The sequence below is a fragment of the Dermacentor albipictus genome, chromosome 10 (assembly GCF_038994185.2).
Source record: "Dermacentor albipictus isolate Rhodes 1998 colony chromosome 10, USDA_Dalb.pri_finalv2, whole genome shotgun sequence".
In the NCBI taxonomy this organism is placed as follows: domain Eukaryota; kingdom Metazoa; phylum Arthropoda; class Arachnida; order Ixodida; family Ixodidae; genus Dermacentor; species Dermacentor albipictus.
In genome coordinates, this window is record NC_091830.1 from 9,055,266 (window position 1) to 9,076,411 (window position 21,146).

The following is a 21,146-nucleotide window of genomic DNA, read 5'->3' on the forward strand; positions in this document are numbered from 1 at the left end:
CTCTGTTGCTGTGCCTTTAGGTCCTGGAGAGTACAACATAGAAAGAGGTGATAGAGTTGCACGCAGCCACCCTCCAGAGTATAAAATCGGGACCAAGTTAAAGGAGAGGAGACTGGATTCATTGGATTATCCTGGTCAGTCTATCTTACAAACTTGACTATAGTGAAGCAGGGCATTCACTGACTCTATTGCTCTGTCTTTAGGTCCTGGAGAGTACAACATAGAAAGAGCTGATCGAGTGGCACGCAGCCACTCCCCAGAGTATAAAATTGGTGTCAAGTTAAAGGAGATGAGACCGGATTCATTGGACTACCCTGGTCAGTCCATATCACAAGGCTATAGTGAAGCAGGGCATTCACTGACTCTGTTGTTGTGTATTTAGGTCCTGGAGAGTACAACATAGAAAGAGCCGATAGAGTTGCACGAAGCCACTCTCCAGAGTATAAAATCGGTGCCAAGTTAAAAGAGAGGAGACTGGACTCGTTGGATTACCCTGGTCAGTCCATCTTACAAGACTATAGTGAAGCAGGGCATTCACTGTCTCTGTTGTTGTCCCTTTAGGTCCTGGAGAGTACAACATAGAAAGAGCCGATAGAGTTGCACGAAGCCACTCTCCAGAATATAAAATCGGCGCCAAGTTAAAGGAGAAGACACCGGATTCATTGGATTACCCTGGTCAGTCCATATCACAAGGCTATAGCGAAGCAGGGCATTCACTGTCTCTGTTGTTGTGCCTTTAGGTCCTGGAGAGTACAACGTAGAAAGAGCCGATAGAGTGGCACGAAGCCACTCTCCAGAGTATAAAATTGGTGCCAAGTTAAAAGAGAGGACACCGGACTCATTGGATTACCCTGGTCAGTCCATATCACAAGGCTATAGCGAAGCAGGGCATTCACTGTCTCTGTTGTTGTGCCTTTAGGTCCTGGAGAGTACAACGTAGAAAGAGCCGATAGAGTGGCACGAAGCCACTCTCCAGAGTATAAAATCGGTGCCAAGTTAAAAGAGAGGACACCGGACTCATTGGATTACCCTGGTCAGTTCATATCACAAGGCTATAGTGAAGCAGGGCAGTCACTGTCTCTGTTGTTGTGCCTTTAGGTCCTGGAGAGTACAACATAGAAAGAGCCGATAGAGTTACACGCAGCCACTCTCCAGAGTATAAAATCGGGACCAAGTTAAAGGAGAGGAGACTGGATTCATTGGATTATCCCGGTCAGTCCATCTTACAAACTTGACTATAGTGAAGCAGGGCATTCGCTGACTCTATTGCTCTGTCTTTAGGTCCTGGAGAGTACAACATAGAAAGAGCTAATCGGGTGGCACGCAGTCACTCTCCAGAGTATAAAATTGGTGTCAAGTTAAAGGAGATGAGACCGGATTCATTGGACTACCCTGGTCAGTTCATTTTTCAAACTTGGCTATAGTGAAGCAGGACATTCACTGACTGTTGTTGTGTATTTAGGTCCTGGAGAGTACAACATAGAAAGAGCCGATAGAGTTGCACGAAGCCACTCTCCAGAGTATAAAATCGGTGCCAAGTTAAAAGAAAGAAGACCCGACTCTTTGGATTATCCTGGTCAGTTAAATTTATTAGGTTTTCTTGAACTAGAATTCTCATTGAATTTGACGCTGCCTTGTTAGGTCCTGCAAAATACAACGTCGACCGAGCGGACGGAATTGTGCGCAGCCACTCTCCTGAGCACAGCATCGGCGTGAAATTAAAAGAAAGAAGGCCGGACTCCTTTGATTATCCTGGTCAGTAGGCGCAATAAGCCAGTCTGAAATGCAGTGCTGAAGTCTGCTGCTGTGTCCCCAGGTCCTGCCGAGTACTGCGTTGAAAAGGCTGACCGGATGGTGCGAAGCCATTCCCCTGAACACATCTTCGGCATCAGATTGAAAGAAATGCCTCCAGATTCATTGGAATTTCCTGGTTAGTAAGCGACACTCAATTGCTGTCATCAGGAAATGAATTTGTGGAGCAATGTTAAGTAGTGCACCAAAATTAATGTACATTCATTTCGAGCACTCCAGGAAAACATGGAAAGATTGGAAGGATTTCCTCGTCGAAATATTTTCCTCGTGCAGTGTCGCGTCTTTCTGGAAGAAGCACGAGTTTTAGCTCGAAAATATTTTGCTCTCGTTATTTGAACCATTGACAAAGTTGGTGCTATGCACAACGACTCTTTTAAACAGTATTTATATAAACCAAGTTTTTTTTTGTTCTTGCAGTGGTGCTCTAATTACGAGCTAAGGGGTAGGCTACTGGTAAACCTTGGCGAACTGTGAGAAAATGGTTTCACTGAGACTTGAAAAGCTGCGTGAGCGTATCGAGATCACAAAAACGTTCTTAGGCCCTTCAGGAAAGCGCTGTCAAATCAGCGTGTTCCTTATGCTAGCTCCTTGCGACTACGACATTTCAAAAGGGAACACAGTTGTTTATGGCTCCACGCCCCGGTATACGATAGGTTTTAAGCTTCCTCACCCAGCGCCAGATTATATAAGCTTCCCAGGTAGGGTTCTGACACCTCTTGCTGCTGGCACGAACCGCGACTGATGGAAATTGTCGCTTCACCCTTGAACAGCCCCTGGAGACTACAACATTTCAAGAAGCGAAGGCACGCTTTATCCTGGGTCTCCTAAATTTAGCCTAGGAATGAAATTGAAGGACAAGCCCCCGGACAACATCGACTTTCCTGGTTCGTTCAGCTTTAATATCTATTGTTTATTATGTAATCTAAGTTTTCTTCTTGCAGTGTCGTAAAATGTACGTATTAAGGTTTTGCAGAGCATCACATATAGGCAACATAGCGCTAAATTGTCCGTAGCGAAAATTTCAGGTGAACGTCACTGACCCCCAACGCTCAACGTAACTGCTCTGGAATAATGCTACGTCAACATTTCATCCTCAACAACTAAAAGCAACCACTGTGGCATCCTGTACGTGTCACATAATTTTGTAGAACGTCGTCGCAATGGAGGTTCCTCAGTGGATACTGAAAAAAATTCAGACTGCGTAGCGTTGGCTCTTCCATGCAGTGCGACATGCTAAGCATGGTGGCCTATTCATCTGCATGTGGCACATTGAAATAAAGCTCATCACAACGTGCACGTAAACTCAACTTCATAATAGCAACGAATTTATCATGTTTAGCACCGAAAAAAATTACGGAAAAATAGATTTTTTCAATACGCACCGTAAGACAGAAAAAGCTGTTCCTAATTATTTAACAATGTCCAACTAGCAAAATGTTATTATGCAGCGTGTGGCTATATGGAACGCGAGACTTCGGGTATACTTACGGGGGAATCTTTACGCCATTGAAGTGTGCACCTCAGGACGAAGGTGAGAACTCTTACTTATCTTTGTCCTGCTGTTTAGCACCGTCGGACTACAGCCCTGGCAAAGGCGTAAGCTTCGTGAAGGCGAGGTCCCCAAAATTCACATTCGGCTTCAGGCTAAGACCTTCCAAGCCATACAGCTACGGTTTCCCAGGTTAGTGAGCTCCATACTGGCACTGTTTTGTCTCAGACGCTCGTTGCACTGACGACACGCAACCACTGCTTCCATCTAGCGCCATGCAGTTACGATGACTCTCAGTCAGCTAGGATTGTCTATAGTTCAATGCCACAATTCAGTTTCGGCGAACGGCTGCCTGAAGGTTCACCGGAAAGGCACTACTTTCCAGGTAGGCTAAAAACCGAGTCAGGTATGACCCTGTCATTTATTAACAGCTTACAAGACACGAAACATAACGTTACTGGAGTACAAAAACTGAACTCTAGTAGAAAGGTATCAAGCGTTACATATAACGATTGTCCCGTATCACGCGTCTTCTTGGTCGTCGTGCGTTTTGTTAGCAAAACATGTCACACAGGGCGACAGACAGTTTCTGCCACTCTGCGTTGCTAAATAGAAATGCATATAAGTGCGAGTAACATTTTTCTTTAAGAGGTGTAACACCTGTTCTTGTCGTTTGGCAGCACCAGGAGAGTACGACCCCGATAAAGCGAACGAACTAATTTATCCAAAGTCACCACGCTTCACCATTCGTTCGAGACTCAAGGAACGGCTACCCGACAACGTAACGTTTCCAGGTTAGAACTGTGCGAGAAATCTCAGCACCCTTTAGAACTCATTCTTATGTTTTTTTGTTATTTTAGCACCGGGTACCTACGATCCCGACAAAGGCAATCCTGCTCTATTCGGATTGCCACCAAGAAGTAAATCAAGAAGCCCGAGAAGATCAAAGTCTCACGACCTCGAAGACAAACGGGGTGAGACAGAAAAAAATTTAGGATTCCTGAGGAATGCAGCGATTTTGTTGAAAATTAACTGATCATGACGGTTCCAACAATTTTGTCAGGTGGCTAATAAAATACAGTTATTCAATGCGCTACCGACCACTAAAGCTTTCGTTTTGTTTATATCTTAAGCAGTGGCATCGCTTCATGAAACAGCGAGCATAAGAAGCAGTTCATTCCGAATTGCGAGGACGACAGATGCTGGTGGTACGTGGTATTTTTTTAATATTAGGAAATACTGTCTTTTCGCGTGAGCAAACGCGAGGTATAGTGTAGACAAAGTTAAAAAACTTGAAATTTTCTCTCGACGCAGTGACTAAAAAGAACGCGCATTTCTGTTCAACAGAGCGCGATATTAAAGGTTCGGAGCAGACGATCAAACGAAGTCGCTCGCTGAGTGGAACTCGGCAAAGGGACACTGGCGCCAAAAATGGGAAAGGTATGAACTTTGGAACAATATAAGTACTTCGCGGTGTGATTTCGCAGTGATTTGTGCCTAATAACACTTTTTACGAATAGAAAAAACAAAAGAGGAGACGTCAGTATCCCCGAAAACTATGACACGAAGCAGATCGTCTCGATTGACTCGACAATCCGAATTCGGCATTGATGGTACGTGTCTCTGGATTGTAGAACTATAAATAAACTTTCTATAAACGCGGATTTCAATTTTTTATCACAGAAACCCTCGCTAAAAGCTCGCAGGAAACAGTAAAGGAGCGCCGTTCGTTTAGGGTCATTCGCAAACAAGCAGCTGTAGTCGAAGGTAGGGGTCGTCCGTCTCCCTTGAACAAATCACAAGTGGTAATACGATCGCATTTGCCCAGGAGAGCCACCGCAGGTGAAAATCGTCGTTTCCGAAATGACGACTGACCGGAGCGAACCAGAAGACGCTACGAAGAAAAAAATTGACTCAAAAGGTTAGCGAAGCGCTTGCCGACATTGCCCGTTTCAATAGTGTCGAAACACCACGCAGCGGCCGAAAGAGAGGCAGCGTCTTCGAGAGTCGGGACGAAGAAAAGTGGCTTCCTTCGATCTCTCCGGAAAAAGCTGGACGGCACTGAAGGTATACGATGCACCGTCGCGTTTTCAACGTTACGTGCCATGCATTTGGACTTGATATTTTTTCTGCAATCTCTCTTCCGAAGAAATGTCTCGGACATCTAAAGTGGCTAAGGCGCCCGCAACGCAGAAGACTACCACTCGTGTAGTGGAAAGAAAAGTAGACGAAGAGCGAGGTATGGGGGGGGGGGAACTTGTCAAAGTGGTATTGCCGCTTAATTATCTCCGCGTTGTAACTGTTACTGTGTTACCTTTAAGAACGGGTCGGCGCTGCTAGTCAAGCGGGAACTATACCTCGAAGGAGTCGGTCACTTCGAGTCATCCGAAAAGAGGTGGACGAGGCACCAGGTATGCGATACACAGCGTATTGAACACCGAGTACGCAATTCTTTCCTCTGGAAGCACCGTGTTTCCTATTTTGCCAGTACTTATGCAGTGTTATTTTTTGTTGCACATATATAGATAAGCGAGCCAGGTCCACCGACGAACTGACTAGGCGAAGTCACTCATTGATTGTAGCACGAGCAAGGAAAGACGACATCGAAGGTACGCAGTGTAGAAGTTCGAATATTCAACTCTCGCTGCCTTTCGCAGCGACCGCTGAAAACCATTTACGCGATTTCTTTTTTCTCAGCACAAGAGCCAGATAAAAGAGCTAGGCCTTCGGAGCGACGATTAGGGCGGAGTAGGTCGCTTCGAATTGCACAAAGCGGAATCGACGACATCGATGGTAGGTGCAGTGCATGCCTCGGGCATAGGCCGCAGAAACTTGTCAGTAATTATACACTTATGATGAGAGTACTTCGACACTCATCACGTGGTTTCGCCCGCAGAAAAGGACAACGTGTCGAAGTCCGAGACTCATATAACTGCATCTTCCTCTTCGAGTTTTCGCAAGGAGCGGTACTCGGGTGAATACTTGGGGAAGAGTCTCGGTAATGGCGGTGAAAAAAAATATCACTCCTTTTTATAACTCCGATTTGTTAAGGCGTTCGCATTTCTTAAACGTACGCCACGATGTGCTCTCTCCGCCATGAGTCTAACCTGCGCTCTTTTTCGCAATTTCAATTTAGAACCTGCTGCGTTTACAACGAGCGACGAAAGTGGTATGTTCGAAGACGACGAAACGATGGACAGTGTGTCAGCCCGGGACAGGACGTTTGTACGAACTCCTACTGGTCAGTGCGTTTAAACGTTGCCTTTCACCCGGCTATGTGAAAAAAGAAATTACACTGCAATTTGCATACAGTTCATCAGAAACTTGAATTAGGTTCGTGAGAACTACATGACTTTGCCAATATGCTTCGTGAATTTCACAATGTACTTAGCGGTGCAATGATTGACAGTATAGACGGCATACTCTCGCGTTTATCTGCTCAGAAGAAAGTGAACAGTATATTACTTTAATAACTCTTCAGGAATTTATCCTTGCATTCGTTGCTTACTTTCGCATCCTATATTTATTGCCATAAAGAATACGTGCAATCTGCGTTGTACTTTTACATTACCCGACTTCACACCACAGACTCGTCCAGAATTCAAGTGTCCCCGGAGAGTTTCCGGGAATGGAGGCATGCTCAAGGAAGCATCAAATTGGCACCGAGATTTCCAGAGGGACTTGACTTCTGGAAACCACCCGGAACAGGGTCTTTATTCGCAAAGCTTTATCAGTCCTGGACACAGGAAACAGCTGTTTCTCCTGGTTAGTAGCTCCGTTGCGTCTGTCAATATTTATTCGTTTGTCAAGTCACCTTGTACGTATCCATTTGCATAGCCTATCGGGCCCGAGTTCGTTGCTAAATGGTGACTGAAAACCTTCCAAGCTTGGCAAGAGCTTCAACTAACATACAAGACAAAGGACTCACAGCTAGATGGACACTTTAAGTGATCAACTGTGGGCAAACAAAGAAAGGCTGGCCTCCTACGTGGGCCTGTGGCTTTCGTTGTTGAGCCGCAGTTTATTAGTTTAACGATCAAGAATCATTAAGCCTATAATACTAGACATATCATGCAGGCTACGCTGACTTGGTACTTCAAAATTCTGATCTAGGAACGCACAGTCTTAACGCACACTATACAGTACCATTTTCGATACGCTTGAGAGAGTTTTCAGATCCGGATAGCTAGAAAAGCGAATACTAAATAATTAAGTATAAGTATAATTATGTTATAGCCCAACTGACAGTTAATTGCTCTTTTTTTTTCTTGTGCAAATGGACTCTCCATAGAAGAAATACAATAATAATAATAATAATATATGGGGTTTTACGTGCAAAGCCACTTTCTGATTATGAGGCACGCCGTAGTGGGGGACTCCGGAAATTTTGACCACCTGGGGTTCTTTAACGTGCACCTAAATCTAAGTACACGGGTGCTTTTGCATTTCGCCCCCATCGAAATGCGGCCGCCGTGGCCAGGATTCGATCCCGCGACCTCGTGCTCAGCAACCTAACACCATAGCCACTGAGCAACCACGGCGGGTTTAGAAGAAATACAGGGGAGCGGGTTCTTATTTTTCTCGATGCGGAACTGTGTTTCGGCATTGCAGAGTTAATCATTTTGGTTTCTTGTATAGGCAAAGTGCATAGTTTGTTTTATTTAGTGTCCATCCACATGGCCAAACGTTGCCAGTTGTTCATCGCATTCTTCTTGAGATATACGTGCGCGCACACACTAAGTCACGCACAAGAACACGGGAATTTATAAGCGCAACTTTGTCTGAAAACAACCCATTTCAAACCAAGTTATCGTAAATACAGCTAAAAGACGTGTATTGGCCTACGCCAGCAGTATTGCACGTTGAACGTCGGGAAAATGAAGCGGTCATTTACAGTGTGTCACTGCTGTCTAGCGTTAGTTGCGACATTTTCTGTAGTGCAGTTGACCACACGTCGTCTAAATTGTTGCCCTATTTGCAGCTGAAGCAGAAGACAACAGCCGAGTGATGTTCCGCTCAGCTGCAAGCCTCCTCTTCAGGAAAGGTTTCGCAGCGATACTACGGAACGAAACACCTGGTACGGTTACCTGTGGACGTCGGAGGGGCCTACGTGCACCACTTGTAAATTGCAATCTGTTTGAAGGATTTCAACTCATCGCCATTGCCTTGTTTCTGTACCATGCGTCCTTACGGAAGCTATATAGGAGTGTGGTGTCAAATGTGAGGAGTTCCGGTACACTCTTTGTACGATGAAGATGATTGTACACTTACTCGCGCTAACGTTTATTTATTCTACTAGTTGCTACTACATTTGACTGTGGGATCAGGCTGCTTCTTCGTCGCGAGCTATTGCTTCTTAACGTGACACTAAAAAAAAGAGTACCCTTCCGCGCAGTCTGCTAGCATAAAGCGGTTCGATGCACTTTTGAAGTTTTCGCTGGTTGGTCTTCAGCAGAAAAGAATTGCTTATGAGGCCAAACTACCCACCTGTAGTTACGCAGCTATGCGGTGGCAGAGATGACGTCAGTCATCTGATCATTTTTTTTCATGTTTGAGTTCCTTTTTGGCAAAAAGAACTCAACAAACGATATCACGTAGGGCTGAGAATGCTGTGTATTTAAAGAAAAAGATAAACTATAAGCTAGCTTCTAGCAGACGCTGCCAAAATTTATGACGTCACTGGAAGCAGGTCGAAGAAATTGGCGTCACTGACTTCTGTTTCATGTTTTTTACGTCACTGATGGTCCCTGTTTGCAACTATAGAAGTGTAATGTGCAATGCATAAATTTGGTGTAACTTAGCATTTCTCTGTAATGTACACTTATTGGTACCGTTACTTACTAGTAAAGATGACGCACGTGTGCGTAAACCCAAATAATATAAAATACACCGACGAAAGGGCTGCACAAGATGAACGGTTCCGAAACTGTTTGTCCGCGTGTACGGGTGTCAGCAAGCTGAAGCATTGGCGCGTTAAAATTATTTTTTCTGTTTTGCCGACAACAGGACCGGGTTACTACAACCCGAGCATCGGTGAACAGCTACGCTTCCCTCGCATGCCGAGTTTTACGATACGAAGAAAGCTCAAGTGTCCGAAGAAAGAAGAAACGCCTGGTCAGTGTATCCGATAATTGTGCTCGTATTTCTTTTGAGTGCTGCTATTTACAGGCCGTAGAATGCGATAAAAGCATTCTGTCAATTCCTCTGTCTTTGTGTTTGTCATAATTTGAGCACTCAGCTCTTTATGCAACAGCGTTAATAACCTACCCGTCAGGAAGTCGCGTTCATTACGTCAGCGGACACTTAATAAAGTATCGATATACATACACCTAATTAACGCAGCGATTGACTGCAGTATCCTTTTAAAATGAGAATTCATGATTGATGTCTGAATATTAGGTTATATGTAATGTGCGGCATATATAGAAAGTTATATATACAGTTTAACCTACATGTCTCAGTTTTACTCGCACATATACAATTTGTGTGTAGAAATTCTCCAAAAATGTTGCAGTAATGCATTTCCTGTTCGCAATCTCGGAAAATGTGTTATTTTCTTGCAAACAATAAAACAGAGCTACAACTGAAGTGGTTCATGTGCTTTTTTTGCTGTTGAATGGGATGTGTCGATGTCGTGTCTTACTTTTTTCACTCCTGCGTTGGGCGCAGCTCCCTGGGACTATAGCCCAGACAAAGCTGATCCTCTGGTGAGACCTATGTCGCCAGCTTACACCTTCGGACACAAGGACGACTGTTGTCATTGCAGAACCACAAGTCCTGGTTTGTACACTTGCAAAACGGCTACCCAGAGGGTCCCTTACAAGCATCTGCACTGGGTCTACACTGCTGCACTTGGTTCACCCTGCTCTGCGCCACTTTTGCACCGGGTAGCACACCTGAACCCCTTCGCAGTGCACCCACTGACCAGCTTCTCTTATTCTTCTCCGTTGTAAGGCTGACTCCTTTGCAACGAAACGAGACCGGATATCTCGCCCATTTTCTTCACCGATTGCGAGCGTCCGTCTGTACGTTAGCAAAGTGACATGCGACAAACGCGGCAGTTCATTTCGCTCCATGTGAAGTTTCCGCAGCGCAAATGGCTGGCTACACGATATAGACACTGAGTGTTGAAGTAGGATATGTTTATTTCATGCATTTTGTTGTGAATGCATGTGAAAATGAAGGTGGGATTATATGCATGGTGGCGTTCGCCTTCTCTTTAATGGAAAATAAACAGCAATGTGACCAGCAACGGGCGCACAGTTACTGATCTCTTCGATGTAGTACTTGACAAAATGCGTTCTTTCGACTTTGAATTGAAGCGTGACATTTCAGACTTATGGGCAGAGTATTAGCTGACAGCATCTCGGAAAACTTTGATAGCATTCAACATAATTTACTGATGAACGGTGCAAATTTTAACAGTTGCACGGGAGGAACATTTCACAGGCACACAAAGGCGCTGTGTACGGTTCTTGAATAACCGCGATGTTGTTGTTTATGTTCCATGACTATTGAAAAAGAAGCGTGTATACGTTTAACTATAAGTAAGCCATGAGCTATTGATGAGTTCCTCTAAAGACAGAAGGTGTAAACCCATCGCTCAATTGTTAACACCAACCTGGCCTTGTGTTTTGACAGCACCGGGTGCCTACGACCCCGAAAGAGCTGATCAGTGTGTCAGATCACTGGAGCCTAGTTACACCTTCGGAGTCAAACACAAGGATCCTAAAAGGGATAATTTTCCCGGTAGGTTAAAAGCCTTCCTACTGGCTTCACTCCCATCATTTAACCTCCTCAGAATAGAAACGTTGCGAAGCTTCTATCCACTCCAATGTCAAGCTCCTATCTTCATCTCCGTGAGTCATTGTACGGCTGAGGGTGGCAAGATAGTCGCACTGAGACAATGTATGATCACTCATGTTTTGGATGCCCGAAATACTCTGCTAGGAAAGAGAAAAAAAAGTTTGGAGACTTTAATACGTTATATGATGTTGCTGTTCTCGGGATTAAAATTTATGTAACAGTAAAGACTTGGTGGCATCCTTTTTAAGCAATGTCACTTTTATAAGAGTACTTACGGCGTAGCAACTGAGGCAACGCGTTATATTTATCCCTGCATGCATACTCCTCTCAAAAATGAAAAAAAAAGCGCAAATGCATAATTACGAAGAGAACTTCGCAACCTTTCTATTTTGCAACGTTGTTTCGGAGAGTAACAACCCTTTTCTTGCACATTCCCTCAAGGTTATACTTGGCAACCACACTAACCGAGGTATGGTCTTCTACTTACGTGTGTGTGCTCTGATTTCATATCACATGAAATTTTGTGTAGCTTGCACTCTTTTTACATCACTTCTGGTTGTGGGCATCTGTTGACTATGCTTTCACTTTGCATGATGCTATGCTGGGTTCAGCTGCTCGTTAGCTAAGCGTGCACCATCACACAGAACAAATGTCAAATTTTTTTGCAGCGAGATTTTGATTATTACGCGAACCAATAGTTGTAATTTCGCAGATATTCGTAGCACGAAACTTTCGCGTTATCCAATATAAAGGACGATCCAATCTCGAAGTCAACGCGCTCATAGATCACGAGAAACAATTTCTCATGCCACCCCTAGTGTTTCCGAACATGGCAGCAGGACAGCGAACGCTAACAGCGCGGAACCTTACGATTGTGAATTACATTTGCGCGTCGCATCTGCAGCCTTCTGCGTAGTCACTGTGGCACTTCCCCACCGTTCAACAACACCAACTAAGCACACTTCGTATCAAGCTGTGCTACCCCATGAAGCATTCGCGTCATCGCAAAGCACGTGACACATTGCAAAGACTAGCTGAATCCTTTCTAGGGTGCGGCACCTGTGCGTTTGGTATTGCCTTAACGACAAGCGCGAAACAAATTCACGAGGCACTGTTGTCGAGATTTCACTGCAGAATTAAAGCGCGTATTCCGGAAAGAACTGGTCCGTTGGTGCCCGCTTCGCTCACGATAGCACGGTATCTGAACCACGTGGCAAAGAAACTTGACGAAGGGTCTTTTGTTTTTCCTACCCTTTCTTCTCTCTCTTTATCTCAGCTCCTGGCACCTACTGTCCTGAGAAATCTGACACGGTTCTAGCCACGACACCATCTTACACCTTTGGTATCAAGCATAAGGACCTTAGGCCTGACGATGTGCCTGGTAATATAAACGCTTTCTTTGTAGCAGTACTAGACGCTCCGTTCTCGCTGTACACTTTTTTTGGTGATGGTGGCACGCCCAATTGCTGTTGCATGCTGATGGCAAGATCCTGAATGTGCCAAGAAACGGGCGAATAGCATGAAAATGAATATTTACGCTATCAGAGTATTTGTTTTTTTTATCTTGCATAGAATAATTGTTGTATATGAAAAACAAATGCTCTTGTTATGTACTTAGTAGATCCAATTGACAGAACAGTGGAGAACTGTGTCATGGATTGCTGGAACCTTGCGCAATGATAAGCGAGCTACTTACTCACTAAACTTTTAGTTCTGTGTATCTTATCGATATCTTACGTTGGGCCAATGGCATTGCGTGCGAAATAACTAGGGAACTTGCCATTGGTTTCATCTGAGTGAAAAGGCGATTTCCTAGCGACTTTCCATAACGTACTTATCATTAGCTTTAAGTGAACTTCTTACTCCGGCTTTTGTATTGACGCAATGCAATACACAACGCGAAGAAGAGTAAACCAGCACTGCGAAGAGAACAAAAAGGAACTTAATGTGCTTCTGTACGCATGACCTCAGCACCGGGTGCCTACTGCCCAGAGAAAGCAGACACCGTGCTCGCGGTCACGCCGGCCTACACCTTTGGCACCAGGCCCAAGGACGCGAAGCCTGACGATTTTCCCGGTAACGTGTTCGAATCCCGCAGCATACGTGCGCCCTGAGCTTGTCGGTGTTCGCTATTAGAGATGTTAGTACAGGTGATGTAACTATTTAATACGCTAGCTCTTTATATCCGTTCCAAACATTATATTGACTACTTGGTAGTGCGAAACACCTTTATTTGATGTGGATGTGTGAATGGCAGACGCATCTATGTGGCACAAAATTCGATCCGTTATTTGGTATGATAGCAATGTTACCATTCAATTGTTCTGGCTCAGTTAATAGCCCTGCGCTGTTGTTTTGAACAGTTACTTTCAGACAGCTAGCTCAACCAATACGTATCATGTGTGCAAAACAGCTATGTGCTCTCTGTTTCTACAGGTGCCCTTGAGCTGATGGTTATGAAAAGTGATGCATCGCACTTGCATCGTGACGTGATGTTAGGACCTTGCTGCGCTTGTTTTTGCTGTGACGTCATTTTGCGACGGCGTACTCACGCGTGACTCGGTGTTAGCGTTAGGAAAACTTGCGAAATGTACAACCACTTATTAAACGGCACGAGTTTTAGGGAAGTGAGTCTATCTACAATAAGCTTTCCGATCTTGTTGACTTACCGCGCAGTTGCCAACGGCGCGTTATAAGAACATAGTAAAATATATGCCGTGCGTTGCTAACCTTACTTAACTAACGGTTTTGCGTTATGTATATTCTGAGAGTATTGGATTGAGTGCACGTTTTCCGAGGCGGCCGGTGAGCAAAGGCTACCGCTTCGAACATTTCTACAATTCAGTGCCGGAATATAGAGCGATGCATAGATTGTTTTCGAAATTAATATTGTTTGTTGAAGAGAAAGTGTTCCCATGTGTCTATATATAGCATAATTTTACAAAGAAAGTCCCAGAGGTTTCTGACAAGAAAGCTTCGCAATAAATAAAATCACGATCCGAAAATCGTATCCTGAAGAAAGGCAATTAGTGCATCGGGTCTGCCACCAACGACGGCCGCAGTTAGCACTGCGAAGGCCGTGAGTTTAAGATGCGAGTAGCTGGGAGAGCTGTTCGTCAAATGTGTTTTAGATGTACAAGTTGTCCAGAAATACTTGAAGATATCCGCAGACGTCGTAGGACCATGGTCGTAGCTCAATTTTGCCAATCTGCTTTTTAGAAGTTTCAGATGTCAGATTAAATGAACACGTTCTTGGGAACGAAAAAAAAATCCATAACGCGAAGGTTCCAGAAGAAGGCGGAGACTTGACGTGATCAAAAGTACGGTGCACGTAGAAGCCGCAGGCTGTGTGCTGACGCTTTGACAAGAGACCTTCTGAACACTAACAGCGCAATCTCCTGAACTTGTTTTCATGTCTTGACTCAATAAGTTTGCTTTTCAAACTGTGAACCAAGCATTTCACCTCATCATGAATGTTATATATACATACTTTGCATTAACCATCAAGATTTACGAGATTATCTGCTTTCATCGACTAGAGCACTTACTCTGCCGCTGTCAATAAGATCACAAGAACTGCACCTTTCTTTCTTTTTCTGCCCTGCTCAACTTCATTTAGGGCCTTTCTTTCTCTCCGTTTCATTTCATGTAGGAGAATGTACGCCAGCTAAGCGCTCGGATTTTCAGTAAAGAGCCTTTTCTTTTTCATGTCGAAACATTCTCTCTAGTCTCGGGCTTCCCTTGAACGTCCGCTCTTGTTCGACTAGAATAAATGTATTAGCCATGAGGACCGCGTGCTCCCATTAAAAGTTTTTCGATTCGTGTATTTAAAAAGCAAGAGTTAAATTTGTCGCTGTGCACTTCACTAGGTATCCACGAAAGATCTGATGGTTATGGCAGTCACAAATAATGTCGGGATATTATACACTCTAAAGACAACACATTTCCGGCTGATCTTCTCGGGAGGGAGCAACCACTGGCCCTATAGCTGTATACACTTCCAGGCGTTCTCCAGTACTCCGACATTGTTTCTTCTGATTGTGTTCAGTTAGAATTAGTGAACTCTATTGCGGTGTACAAAAACTCCCTAAATGAAGTGAAATATGTGACATTAAGTTACTCCACCATAGGTGTAAACAGTAGGTGCTAATGACTTTCTTAGTTCCCGCATTAAACTCCGAGAGGATAACAGCTTGTCGCGAATTTGTATTTTGACGCTAACAGTCCTAGTAATAAGAAGCATTCATCGAACTTTCTTTAACGTAGGTTAGGCTACTGCCATAACAGTGCACTAGAAACCATATCTGCTCAGAGTTGCTGCAAGTATTGTCTGTGTACATAGCCACGACGTGGGAGCGGCCCGCTGCGCGCTAGTGCGCGCCCTAAAGGACCCTAATAAAGTTTTTCATCGATCCATTCATCCATAGCTACGACGGCGGAAGTAGTCATACTAACAGCTGCGCTGTTCCTGTCCGAGATTCACTTCTTGCAAATCTGTTGTGCGGAAGTCCGCAAGGTGGAGGAAAGTTCATAAAAGGAAAAACAACCCACTTCCCGTGTTACTTGTCTTTTTTGTCTTTACAGTACTTCCCGAACATATTTGCATATTTTTTTTTCGCACCGTACAGCACTTATCGTAAAGAGTGGCGTACGTAGTGGGTAACCACTGGAATAGCGAGAACACTGGGAACGACATGCATGCCCTCCTCGTTCTCCTTATATAACCTTTCTTAGATTTAGGAATTTCATGAGTTAGGAGCATGTTAAGGGATCTGAGCCCATCCCTCGGTCACTTCCTGAACACTTTTAACACGGTTCCTTGGGCAATTTGCCGGCATTGCAAATACGTTCAGCCCGAAGAGGCGAAAACAAAAAGAATCAGACAGGACGAAGTGCTGACTAAACAACTGTTGTAATAGTCAGCGCTCTGTCCCGTCTTGTTTCTTGCTCTGTATTCGCCTGCTCGAGCTGCAGCTGCTTGGAATTCAACAATTTTCCGTGCTAACCTCGCCACCTAACACTGCACTGCCCTTCATCGTCTAGCGCCGGGTGCCTATAGACCCGAAAAGGCGGACTCTGTCCTGGTCAGGACACCTGCGTACACGTTTGGCACCAGGCCGAAGGATTCCAGGGGTGACGGCGTACCTGGTAAACTTTGGTTCCACTAATAACAATATATGTTCCATTCACTCAAACAACAGCTTTCTCTTATCCTTGTTTCTGCTATGCTACTCTAGTTACAATGGACACGCTGATTAAACGAATAAGTGTGATGAGGCAGATCGTTTAAAATGGCTTCGCACTGAGCCTCTATAATTTGCGCTTATTTATATCCACCGATGACAACTTTCTAGTGGAAGAGACGGCACTATAATTACCCACTGTTATTGTGGTATCCACAGTAGGCACAAAGTGGCCTTAATTTTTCGTAAATATTAGACTAGCACATCCGCGAAGCCACGTAAACTAAGTAAACACGTGTATTACAATTAGTTAAGACGTGCCTGTACCGCATCTACTATGCATTCACAAGTGCGGTCTTCATGACAAGACGTAGTCATTGCCGTTGCTCAGGCTCATATTCGAGTGATAAGTAAAGGTACTCACAAGAGTGTGCTTAATTCATGACCGGCAGCTAACTGTTTTATTTGGCCTCGTGACTGGGTACCACAATGTATCGCTATACATGACTAAAAAACCTTAAGCACCTGCTATATTGTAAGGGATATCATTGCAGTTACATCGGAAAGAGCTATCACAAGAGTCTTTAAAAAACGAGCATTAGTTCTTAGTCATCAGAGAGTCACGGTGCTTTGTCAAAAAGGTGAGTGCAGTAGGGGCTTATTTTTAGTTCCACAAGGATACCCACGAATGGTTTCATGGAGTGAGCGACAATTGCACTTGAGTAAATACAACATTAACGTAGAGTGACGGAGTTTGAAGAGACATAATACAGCGAACTGACTTTTCTGAACATAACAAACTAGAAAAAAATGTAGCTAAGAAGAAGCAAGGCTATTGTGGGACAACTGAGTAACTACAACATTAACACAGAATGACAGAGTTTAAAAAGGCATAATACATCGAACTGACTTTTCTGAGCATAATAAATAAAAAAATGTAGGTTAGAAAAAGTGAGGCAATTGTGGGGCACCTGAGTAACTAAAACATTAACGCAGAATGACGAAGTTTGAAAGGACATAATACGCCGAACTGGCTTTTCTTAGCATAATAAATGAGAGAAAATGTAGGTTAGAAGAACCAAGGTTATTGTGGGTTAGATATAGATTTACAGTTTCTCAGGAAAGACAGAGTAAGTGTTATGCGTTGACTTAGAGACATCCTTCAATACCTATGCAGTCAGTGTGTGAAAATTTCAAACACACTTGCATACAGAACTGCACAGTACCCTAGTGCTTTAGCGAGAAGGACGATATGAATAAACAAACGATCCACACATGGGCTCTACCTCAAAACCTTTTTAGCTTGGAAACTCATAACGGGTTTTATACATGGCAAAGTAAGTACTTCAGGTGCATATCAGGACGTAGAAAACTAGACACGATTGAGTTTTGAATATAAAATATTTGTGAGTTAGCGTCGTGCCGGTATGATTCGTTTCCTTCCGTTGTCCTTGACGGAAACGCGTTACGTACCAATCTTCATGGCGCAGCAGCAGGTACAAATAGCAACCGCAGTCAAACCTACAGAATCCTTTGATGTACCCATAACATGCCGCACTGCCTCAGCATAAGGTCGACTGACTGCGGTGTTCTCACTTTGCAGCACCCGGCAAGTACGACGTACCGGACACTGACACGTACAAGAGCAAGTCCCCCGCCTACACGCTCAGCTACCGCACCAACATTCCCTCGGACCACACCAAGAAACCCGGGCCCGGCGCTCATTCACCGGAGAGGGTAATTCCAAACATCGAATTTGTCCTTTCACTTCGTGTTGAACAGCACAGAGTGGTTCAACAAGGGGGCAGTTTCGTCGATCCGATGGCACGTTTTGATTGCGCATCCATCAATGCAGAAGATAAAAAAGGGACAAAGCACGCACGCAATTTGAACCCGAATTTTATCAGAGCAGTGTAATCGCACGGGGAAACGGTATAACTACTCGCGAAATTAAGAAGACTGCCGAGGTCATGAGTTTACGTGATTGTGGTGTCAACATGGGCCTTCGCTTGTTCTATCTGAGAAAAACTTTCCTTTTTTGCTAGCGTGAGCTGATGGTGTCTCTCGGTGTTTGCTTGACCGTTGCGTGCACATGCTGTCATTTAAGCTTACCATTAGTGTTATGTCTCTCCCTGCCATCTTTTTCTTGTCGTGTTTGCATTGAAGATAGTGCCTGGTGATTACATGTTACTCGAGTGTTTCCTGTGTTTCCCTCTTAAGTTTAACTAAAATCAAACTTTCGGCTAATTTTTTTCATAGATCTCTGTACAGTGCGGGTGCTTTGTTCCTTTCCGTTTTCTACGCCGATTTGCAGCCAAACAAAAAGTTTCATTGGCGGAATGGCAGCGCGTGTGCAACGGAAAATACTTTGTTGTGACGACTAGAATCGGTCCTACTTTTTGGGCACACTGCTGTTTTATCGCAGCAACGGAAGCTCACGTTGCATGGATATAAATCTCTTTAATGAGATAAATGTTCCATTGTTTGCAAGACTGTTGTCGGAGTAGGTAGAATTATGTCAAGTTTACTTAAACTTTCGTCCGCCCGTCAGGAGATAGTTCTTGTGTGGAAGTAGTTGAGCTTGTTTACACTGAAATGACGCAGGCAGCACCCATGTTCTGTCTGAGATCAGAGAGCCGGGAAATTTCCGCCATATGGAAAGAAAAAACCGTGTTCCTGGACATGAAAGACCAGGCGGACTTATCTTTATACGTCTCGTTTTGCTTTCTGTGTAAACACGACTCTGTCCTTGCAGGTCTGGATGAACAAGAGCAGCTCACCTCGGTTCACCTTTGGCATCCGGCACAGTCCTGTTGCCGAGACGCCCAAGCCCAAGTAGGACCTTCATGTCAGCTAGTGGCCGACGCCCAAAACAACAACAGCCCGCAAAGGTGAGCACACTATGGCGTGTGCTAATGTCCGTACTGCATTGTGCGAAGACAAAAAGATTCCAAATTGCTGCAACTCTTTCAATTCTTTAAATGAAGTAGAACGAACAGAATTTATGAGCGTTCGACTGCCCTGTCACCTCCAGAAGAGCACTGCACTACTCTCAGAAAGCACGAAAGTATACCTAGAACTTTTTCTAACGAGGCTTGCACACGCTTTCTTCTTATTTTGTCGAGCAATGCTTGAGATCTACGATTCTTTGCTACAGCCGAGCATAATTCTTGCTATACAGCTCATACATGCTGTTGTATTCGCGCAAACTCATATGAAACGAGCTTTATAATGCTATTAATTGTTTTCAGTGTGGGCACTTTGCTTAATGATTGGACGTTTAAAAATGCGAGCATTATTTGTGGGCTCGCGTTAAAGTACCTGGACGTTATGGCTGGGACTGTTGGTGTGAAACCGTATTATCATCGGTTGGACCGCAGGTGTCTATAACTGCTCGGGTATCTCAGTTGTGTCGCATCTCACTCATGGCTGCGTAGAAACGTGGCAAACGAGCGATAACAGTTGTCCCAGTTTCACGCTGCACAACCACTATCCGCGGTAAAATCATTCGACAATGGTGATTTGATCTGCTAATTAGGCAACTAAAAAAAACATCATGTTTCGTTTTTTAAATGGCTATAGATGAATTTAAAAGGGAAACCACCTTTCAGCGGATGTTGTGAATTGAAGGAGATTATTGCTATTTGTATACCGGTCACACACCGTTGGCTCAGCGATAAAGTAGAAATGAGGACCGATGCAGCAGCAGAAGATAACCGAAAGTACTAGGCGGACTTCTCTCCTAGCATCGTGGTTTCAACGACTAAGTTCGAGGACTCCAGTCTAGTACAGTGTGTCGAAGATGAAATGGCCTAAATCAGTTTTTCGTTGGGAAAGCTCTTTAACAAAAGACTGCATTTGTTAATTTTAATCTACAGGACGCAATATGTTAACGAACACTTGTAGATATTATAAAAAAACATCGTTATAACATCGCTGTTTGTTATAAAAAAATACGCTCTAAATGCTTGTGTCGGATATCAATGAAACTGAGCCATAGGTCATGTGTCTATGAAGATTTTTTTACCACTTCGCAAATACCCATTGCAAGAAAAAGTGTGTTCCTCCAGTTTTGTACGAGTATGATGTGCTAAGCACTTCATGTGTATTTTTTTGTCTGTGTTTGTTTTGCAGGACTAATGGCAGCTACGACAGAGGATATCAACGGCCGTCTACTGGCAAGACCAACGCAACATAAACGCCCCTTTGTCATGGCATGGACGCCGGTTCACTGAAATAAGAACGCACAGCCCGTTGAAACTAGGACAGGCACCGCGTTTGTATCTAGCCATAAACTTGAAGAGGCCGTACGCGTTCTATAGCTTGTAGGTTTTTTTGTGTGCGCGTTGCCAAAGACGACACTTTTGTAAAAGCCGGAGTAATGAACATGAGGTCCAGTGTAGTCCTAGACCGTCGGCAAGGCTGATCGAAGTTAACTTGTTGCTTTTATTTTACCTCCGCAATATTAATATTTTGATGCATTATTGGGCGCTTGGGATCAGCTACGTGTATAACCGATACTCATGCACAGCTAGCTACACTAACCAAGCTTCCTTTTAGATTACGCTTGAGAATGGTACGTTGTCATTTTGTTTTTCTTCGCCGCTTAAGAGTGAGCACGAAATTCAAAAAATAAAGAAGGAAGAAGAAGCCTAAAGTAAAGCAAATTTTTTGTCCTCATTTACGCTATTTTGTCACGATGCTTCAAGAAATAAAAGAGCACGAGTTGCACAGGGAACAGAAATGTGTGCTGTACTTCTTTTTTCCCACCGAGGGAACAAATAAAATGTAGTTTTTTGTTGCTCGAAAGTTTGCCCTGCGGCATAAAATGGGCGGATGCATGTTATATGCACACG

At 44.1% G+C, this 21,146-nt stretch overlaps 1 protein-coding gene across 17 annotated transcripts in view; it reads left to right on the forward strand.

Moving 5' to 3' along the window:
- The window catches only part of LOC135920405 (serine/arginine repetitive matrix protein 2-like), a 104,339-nt gene extending 83,305 nt beyond the window's left edge, over window positions 1-21,034 (forward strand). For 5 of the 17 annotated variants that reach the window (XM_065454662.1, XM_065454669.1, XM_065454673.1 and 2 more), the window contains 37 exons: window positions 21-134; window positions 204-317; window positions 383-496; window positions 562-675; window positions 741-854; window positions 920-1,033; window positions 1,099-1,212; window positions 1,282-1,395; window positions 1,463-1,576; window positions 1,642-1,755; window positions 1,817-1,930; window positions 2,583-2,696; window positions 3,380-3,493; window positions 3,982-4,095; window positions 4,162-4,275; window positions 4,435-4,509; window positions 4,616-4,741; window positions 4,822-4,914; window positions 4,985-5,068; window positions 5,130-5,222; window positions 5,279-5,368; window positions 5,451-5,540; window positions 5,623-5,712; window positions 5,827-5,910; window positions 5,999-6,094; window positions 6,198-6,299; window positions 6,438-6,542; window positions 6,890-7,066; window positions 8,283-8,378; window positions 9,308-9,415; window positions 9,971-10,081; window positions 12,384-12,488; window positions 13,079-13,183; window positions 16,151-16,255; window positions 17,894-18,027; window positions 19,046-19,181; window positions 20,425-21,034. In XM_065454662.1, coding sequence (XP_065310734.1) covers window positions 21-134; window positions 204-317; window positions 383-496; window positions 562-675; window positions 741-854; window positions 920-1,033; window positions 1,099-1,212; window positions 1,282-1,395; window positions 1,463-1,576; window positions 1,642-1,755; window positions 1,817-1,930; window positions 2,583-2,696; window positions 3,380-3,493; window positions 3,982-4,095; window positions 4,162-4,275; window positions 4,435-4,509; window positions 4,616-4,741; window positions 4,822-4,914; window positions 4,985-5,068; window positions 5,130-5,222; window positions 5,279-5,368; window positions 5,451-5,540; window positions 5,623-5,712; window positions 5,827-5,910; window positions 5,999-6,094; window positions 6,198-6,299; window positions 6,438-6,542; window positions 6,890-7,066; window positions 8,283-8,378; window positions 9,308-9,415; window positions 9,971-10,081; window positions 12,384-12,488; window positions 13,079-13,183; window positions 16,151-16,255; window positions 17,894-18,027; window positions 19,046-19,129 — 3,863 coding nt within the window. In that variant the 3' untranslated portion in view covers window positions 19,130-19,181; window positions 20,425-21,034. The remainder of the gene's footprint in view (window positions 1-20; window positions 135-203; window positions 318-382; window positions 497-561; window positions 676-740; window positions 855-919; window positions 1,034-1,098; window positions 1,213-1,281; window positions 1,396-1,462; window positions 1,577-1,641; window positions 1,756-1,816; window positions 1,931-2,582; window positions 2,697-3,379; window positions 3,494-3,981; window positions 4,096-4,161; window positions 4,276-4,434; window positions 4,510-4,615; window positions 4,742-4,821; window positions 4,915-4,984; window positions 5,069-5,129; window positions 5,223-5,278; window positions 5,369-5,450; window positions 5,541-5,622; window positions 5,713-5,826; window positions 5,911-5,998; window positions 6,095-6,197; window positions 6,300-6,437; window positions 6,543-6,889; window positions 7,067-8,282; window positions 8,379-9,307; window positions 9,416-9,970; window positions 10,082-12,383; window positions 12,489-13,078; window positions 13,184-16,150; window positions 16,256-17,893; window positions 18,028-19,045; window positions 19,182-20,424) is intronic. The other 12 variants (XM_070527574.1, XM_065454675.1, XM_065454665.1 and 9 more) reach the window with 11 other exon arrangements.
- Window positions 21,035-21,146: the final 112 nt, after the last annotated feature.